At 37.5% G+C, this 6950-nt stretch overlaps 1 protein-coding gene across 12 annotated transcripts in view; it reads right to left on the bottom strand.

The window, feature by feature from the left end:
- Positions 1-911: 911 nt before the first annotated feature.
- Positions 912-6950, bottom strand: part of DPP8 (dipeptidyl peptidase 8) — a 78389-nt gene continuing 72350 nt past the window's right edge. For 11 of the 12 annotated variants that reach the window (XR_001881320.1, XM_017851186.1, XM_017851179.1 and 8 more), the window contains one exon: positions 912-5435. Coding sequence is in view for 11 of the 12 variants with exons in the window: in XM_017851186.1 (XP_017706675.1) it covers positions 5313-5435 (123 nt within the window). In the remaining variant the exon portion in view is untranslated. The remainder of the gene's footprint in view (positions 5436-6950) is intronic. The other variant, XM_017851184.1, reaches the window with a different exon arrangement.

Genomic DNA, 6950 nt, shown 5'->3' with positions numbered 1-6950 from the left:
AGGCGCCTGTAATCCCAGCTACTTGGGAGGCTGGGGCAGGAGAATCGCTTGAACCTGGGCAGGGGAGGTTGCAGTGCGCCAAGATTGCACCACTACACTCCAGCCTGGGTGACAGAACAAGACTCCACCTAAAACAAAAACAAAAACAAAAAAACCCAGAAACCTCTGAAATACATAGTACATTAAACTCCCTCAAAGTTTCCTGGGCAGTAGGGACCAGGCGTGGTGGCTCATGCCTGTAATCCCAGCACTTTGGGAGGCCAAGGCGGGTGGATCACGAGGTCAGACGTCAGGAGATCAAGACCATCTCGGCTAACACAGTGAAACCCCATCTTTACTAAAAATACAAAAAATTAGCCAGGCGTGGTGGTGGGTGCCTGTAGTCCCAGCTACTCGGGAGGCTGAGGCAAGAGAATGGTGTGAACTTGGAAGGCAGAGCTTGCAGTGAGCCAAGATTGTGCCACTGCACTTCTGCCTGGGCGACAGTGCGAGACTGTCTCAAAAAAAAAAAAAAAAAAAAAAAAAATTCCTGGGCAGCATGCGGAAGCCACTATCAACTCTAGGTGGTATTCCCACAAACCCCCAGGTGCTCAGGGGTGGAGATTGGGGTAGGGGGATATGCTCCTCACTGGCTGTAAGCACCATTTACCCATGTAGTATCAACCACTGGTTGTTGGGAACCACTTGCAGATAGAAAGCAGTTTTCTGCACACCTCCCATTAGGCTTGGATGCATTTTGGTTAGTGTTTATACTAAAACCCCCATGTAATCCTTTATACTGCAGTCTCTCTTCTCCACTGCAAGCACATGACCTTGTTCATGTGTATTAGTCACTCCATAGTTGCCACTAATCAAGGCAAGGTTGTACATTTCCCATGGGCAAATGGGAGAAAAAGGAACATTTAAATCAGTTAATTTCAGCAGCATCTTTATTGCAACAAAGAACCTGTAATAAAATGCAACAAAACTAATGTTTCACTTTACATGATTAAAAGCCATATACCTAAAAATGAGAAAACCCATAAGCTTACTGGAGTGAGACATGCAATTCTTTTTATACAAGTCAATGCTTAAAACAGCAGGCACTTTATGTTCTAAAATTAAACACCTGAACTCCAATTTTGCTGAATACAACATAAATTTATTTTGGGGTTACTTAAAAACAAACATACAAACACTACTTTTTCTTTACCTGTAAAGGACTTATGAAATGACTACCTAGAGCCCAGCACCTTGCACTAACTTCTCCATATTTGAGGCTGGAAGATGGATAGGTGAGGCTGGGAAGGTGGGAGTCAAAAAAGTTTTCTTTCTCTTTTATATCTGCTGGGAATAGACTACTCACCTTATATAGTTTAGAAATGGCCATGTCTCTTTTCTTACATCAAATAGCTATAAGATGGGCTCCCAGGTGTAAGCAAGCACTCTACTCTATATTCCAATCCTCAAATCCCCCACTATACCAAGGAAGACACATTTAGTGCAATGAGTTTAATTAACTTCAGAATGTCATATACTAATTAGAAGTACTGCTTCATTAATAAGCATGCTTAGCATTTACTTTGGAATGGAAAATTAACCATTTTATGTGGTTACCTTTAAAATGTTTTATACGAATATATTAATAAATATTTCTTTAAAAATTTACCTTTTCTATATATCATTTAACTACCATGAGGCAGGACACCTGGCTGGAGTCCAGCACCAACTGGCTACTAACTGGCTGTGGTCACGGGTATATCTCCTCCTCTCTCTCTAGCATGTAGGTTGTTCTTCTAACAAATAAGAATATTAGATTAAATCAAAGATTGATTCCATCTTGGAAAATGCATGATTTAATAATGAGAAATCTCACAGGAATCATTCCACCTGAAGAGAACTATGCTATAGAAAGGCGGGCTATACTATCTGGAAGGAATAAAACAAGTAGTAAAAAAAAAAAAAGTAAGCATCGGTATCAACATTGCATTTTTTAAAAGGTAATGCATGCATTGTGACCTAATCCTCTTGCATGAGGCTTTGGAAAAGAACCAGGAATGGCATAAAGAGAAAAACTTTTATTCCAAAATTAATCTCCAGACAAACGGGATAGAAACAAAGTAAACATCTCCTGCGGCTTTCAGAGTGAGAAGGGCCAAACAGTTACCACAGATGAGCAGCTTCATGGACTACTGTTTAGGTTCTTGTGAATCAGTCCAGTGTAAAAAATCACCTATTATTAATCCAACTCCATTCTCTATAGAAGAGTTTCTTAAAGTAGTCCATAGATGACTTACTGTAGGATCGCCTGGAAAGCTTGTTAGAAATGCACATTCCTGGTGTCTACCCAAATCAATGGAATACAAATTTTTATTTATTTATTTATTTTGAGGCAGAGTCTCACTCTGTCGCCCAGACTGGACTACAGTGGCACCATCTCAGCTCACTGCAACTTCCGCCTCCTAGGTTCAAGCGATTCTCCTGCCTCAGTCTCCCGAGTAGGTTCGGGATTATAGGCACACGCCATCATGCCCGGCTAATTTTTTTGTATTTCTAGTAGAGACAGGGTTTCACCATGTTGACCAAGGTGGTCTTGATCTCCTGACTTCAAGTGATTCACCCACCTTGGTCTCCCAAAGTTCTAGGATTACAGGTGTGAGCCACCATGCCTAGCCTGGGAATACATACTTTTAAGAGTGAGATTCAAAATTCTACATTTCTTTTAGTAAGTATCCCAGATGAATCTTAGATTTTGAGTTCCACTACTCTAAAATGCTCAACTATCCCTCTTGATGGCTGTTCAAGTGTACACATTTATCAAGTCTTTAAAAACACAGTATGATATTATGTAACCTAGTGCTTTTTGGCTCCCACTAAACTGTTGCTACTTTTATATATTCTTGCCGTTTAAGCTGTTACCCATACTCATGGGGTACAAACTTTCAGTTAGATTTCTACTGATTGCCTCAATTGACTATGATATTTTCCACACTGGTTGCAAAAAGCAAATTCAGTCAAACTGTCTTTCTGCAAGTGAATTCATTCAGGTATTTTTTCCCGCTAAAGCAGCGGAATGGCATTTAAGTGACTGGGAGTGATAATAGAAACATTCTTTGTGATAGGAGGAAAGGAGAAGGCAACATGCAAAAGGAAAACACCGAACCGGTGAATTCAAGAGTACATGAAGTTTTCTAAGTTTGTTTCAGCAAAATAAAAGATACCATTTTGAAGAAACAGCCTTAATGGGTGACAGGTTTCAATGGAGTAGCTGGTTAAAAGCTACTGTATACCATTTCTACTTTATATTGCATATAAGGATAGATCCTTTGAGGCCAATTAGTCCAAACAAAACAAAACAAAACAAAACACCCTCCACAGTCAGATATATACTTAAAGGGGAAAATACTTTCTTGGGGAAGAAAGTTACCCAAATCAATTTAATTTAACATTGAAAATATATATAAACAAATCTTGGCATGGGAAAATATCAAACATGAAAAGCAATACATATACAGATAATAAGAAAAAGTGTGGTATCTATTATACAGTATAAACACAAACAGCAAAACCCAATACCTTTCCCAATGACAGAACCACCATGTCATCCTGCCATTTCTGGGCTTTCCCTACCTCCCACTTGGTGTCAATGAAGTCCACCTCTTACCAGTAGTCACCAACCTTACTAATGAAGACTGTGCTCTCTATGGGGAAATCTACTCTCTCTGTAGTGATGAGAAAGAAATATAGCAAAGTTTCTTGGGAGTGTTGTTTAAAAGTATTGGTAATAACTTTCTAAACACTGAAGTGTGCGATAAAAAGCATCAAACTCATAGATGCCTTCCCTGCCACTGGTGTCAATGTGACCGATCTAGCACCCCAAGACTCTAACAGGGCAGATCTCAATTAGCACCTGAAAGCCTATGAGCTCTCTTCATAGCTAAATCCTAGTGCTAAACCAAGAAAAGTTCATGATCATTCAAGAAAACTGTTTATAGGTTTTAAACACCAAAAAAAAGAGAGCCATGGCTTGCCAGGGATTAGTTTATGGTAAAGAGGTTATCTGTAAACATTTGTATTTTAAGCTTTCAATATCTAAATTATGTTCAAATAATTTTAAAAGGATAAAGTTTAAATGTGTAGGATTTCTAAACCTAAGAGGGAAAAAAAAAAAAAGAATTATAAAAGTAACTCTAAGGAACTCTTCCTCCCCTGAATCATGTTACTCTGTAGCTGTGCTGGCAAGACAGTAATTTATTGATTCTGGTTTCCTTAATATTCTAGTTGTTTAAATTTCAGTTTCCAAACATTTTCCTGAGTCTTTTTGTTAAAACTACTTCTGCTTAGTTTTTAATCAGGCCGTCACCACCTCTTCTCTCTGTCATTTCCCAAACCCAGGACTCCCCACCCCACTGTGATTCCCTTCAATCTCCTTAAAATTCTAGAATATTTTAATAAGGAAATTCCAAATGGAAACTGGCACCACTAAATTTTCTGAAGAATTCTAGTGAATGTGTACTTTTTCCTTTTCTTAAAGGAAAAAAAAAAAAACTTGCCTGCAAATATTTAAGCTCTAATCATTTGATTAAAAATTTTCTGCCTGTAATTATCAGTATCATGACTAATTAAATCCATGCTACATATACAGTTACTAGCCTTTATGCAAAAGGAAAAGCCCACTCCATTAATATCATCAAAGAAAAATGAGTATTATTTATACTAGATACAGATTAAATTGGCTAAAAACTGGTCAGTGCCAAAACAAGTGTCTTTAGGAGGCCACTAAGTTATCCTTGAAAAATCAATAATGAATGACTGGTTAGGTCAAGTTTAATAGTTATTAGTTCATAACATGCTGGATATGCCCAAGCAATGAAGCATAAGCTATTCAATTACATTTAAGTGCTATCAAATCTGTAACTAGTCAGAGATTCTGGAACTGAACCAAACCAATCACTAATACCATATTTTAACAAACTCAAAAGTATACTGTAAAAATACGCTAATTAAGTTCATGAAGTTTATAATACTATTAAAAGTGAAAATAGGGTAGTATGAATACATGGTGTTAATGCTTTTTTTTTTTTTAAATAATTCTCATGGTATTGCTGGGTCTCTCAGGAATATGTATCATTTGATTTTGAGCATGTGGGGTTAAGGTATTAGATTACTACCACAAACTGTAGACCCCTGCATGGCACCACATTTATTTTCAGGAGTAGATGTTACGTGGCAGGTATCAAAGTGTGATGATCAATTCTGTGTTTTCTATTGATTAAACCTCCTCATTTGGTTAAATAGCCAGTGTATACCAGAGAGTTCTATACAGGTCAAAATTATATCACTTTTAGAGCAGCAATATGTGATCCAAGGTTTTCTTGAAGGTAGTGCAAAAGATGCAGTTCATAATGTTCTCCAGATTCAGGAACTCTTATGCTGTGTCTCTCCTGAGGATAGATCTTACCAACAACAAAAAATAAAGATACAAAAAAAAAAAAAAAAAAAAAAGAATTTAGTAATACATCCTCTTCCAAAGCTTTCCAGAGATTTTAAACAGGATTAATAATATGAATCACAGCCTCTATGCAATATTGTAGAATAAATCCTATCTAAACGCTCCTCTCCTCATCTTATGATTTCCTTATTAAAATTAGGCTTAATGATGGATTTACCTGTAGACCAATGGTTTGTTCTCTAAGTGTGGTCTATAGTGTTTCAGAGGTCTCTGAAAGCTTTTCAAGGGATACAAACGGTCAAAACTACTTTTAGAACAACACAAAGACACTATTTGCCTTTACTTGTTGTGTCAGCATTTACAGTGATGATGCAAAAGCAAAGGTGAGTAAGCTGGGTAGCATGAATCAATGCACTATCATTAAACTGCACTAGAAGTCACAGTATTCCTCACCACCACACACTTCCAATAAAAAAGAAAAACATCAGTTTCAATTAAGTAGCGGTAAAAATCAGAATTTATTAAGTTACAACCTTTGAGTAGAAGTCTTTCATATTCTGTGTTTATGAAATGGGAATGCATAAAGCACCTGTGCTACAGGATGTCTCAAGGAAAAGTACTAGTGTGAATGAGTCACAAGCTGAACTGCTGCTTTTTAAATGGAACTCCATTTTTAACTTCAAAGAATGACTGACAACTATGGTTATTTAGGGTATCCAGTAAATATTTTCTCAAAAGTGAATGAAGTGAGCTGGCCACTTCACGGACAACACTGACAGTATTTGTTGCCAATGATAAAATCTGGGATTTTGAGTTAGGATTTTGGAAAACTTGCATCTACTACTATTAACTAATGAGTTTATACTTAGACACTTTTCTGATATCAGTGGTAATATAACTATATGTGATTTTTAAAATATTGTATAATAAAAGGCGTCAACATTTGAAAGACTGGAATAACACAGTGAGCCACTATTTTCCAGGTGGCTAATGCATGGTAAAAGATCCATTTGAAGTATAAGATCTACACTTTAATGTAACAGAATATGAAGTTTATATATATCACTTCAGATTCCACACTAAAACCTAGCTTTAAGTCAGATGCAGGAGCCCATTCCCTGTAGTCTCAACTACTTGGGAGGCTGAGGTGGGAGGATTGTTTGACCCCAGGAGTTTGAAAGTAGCCCAGGAATCATAGTAACACTTCAATTAAAAAAAAAAAAATTAAAAAATAACAAAAAATTCATTGGCTGGGCATGGTAGCTCACCTTGCAATCCTAGCACTTTGGGAGGCTGAGGTGGGAGGATCACTTGAGTTTAGGAGTTTGAGATCAGCCTGGGCAACTTAGTGACACCCATCTCTTATTTATTTTAAAAAATATATTTAGGCCAGGCGCAGTGGCTCACGCCTGTAATCCCAGCACTTTGGAAGGCCGAGGCGGGTGGATCACGAGGTCAGAAGATCGAGACCATCCTGGCTAACACAGTGAAACCCCGTCTCTACTAAAAATACAAAACA

This window comes from Rhinopithecus bieti, unplaced genomic scaffold (assembly GCF_001698545.2).
Source record: "Rhinopithecus bieti isolate Rb0 unplaced genomic scaffold, ASM169854v2 scaffold_31548, whole genome shotgun sequence".
In the NCBI taxonomy this organism is placed as follows: Eukaryota; Metazoa; Chordata; class Mammalia; order Primates; family Cercopithecidae; genus Rhinopithecus; species Rhinopithecus bieti.
This window is presented reverse-complemented; position numbering and strand designations above follow the sequence as displayed.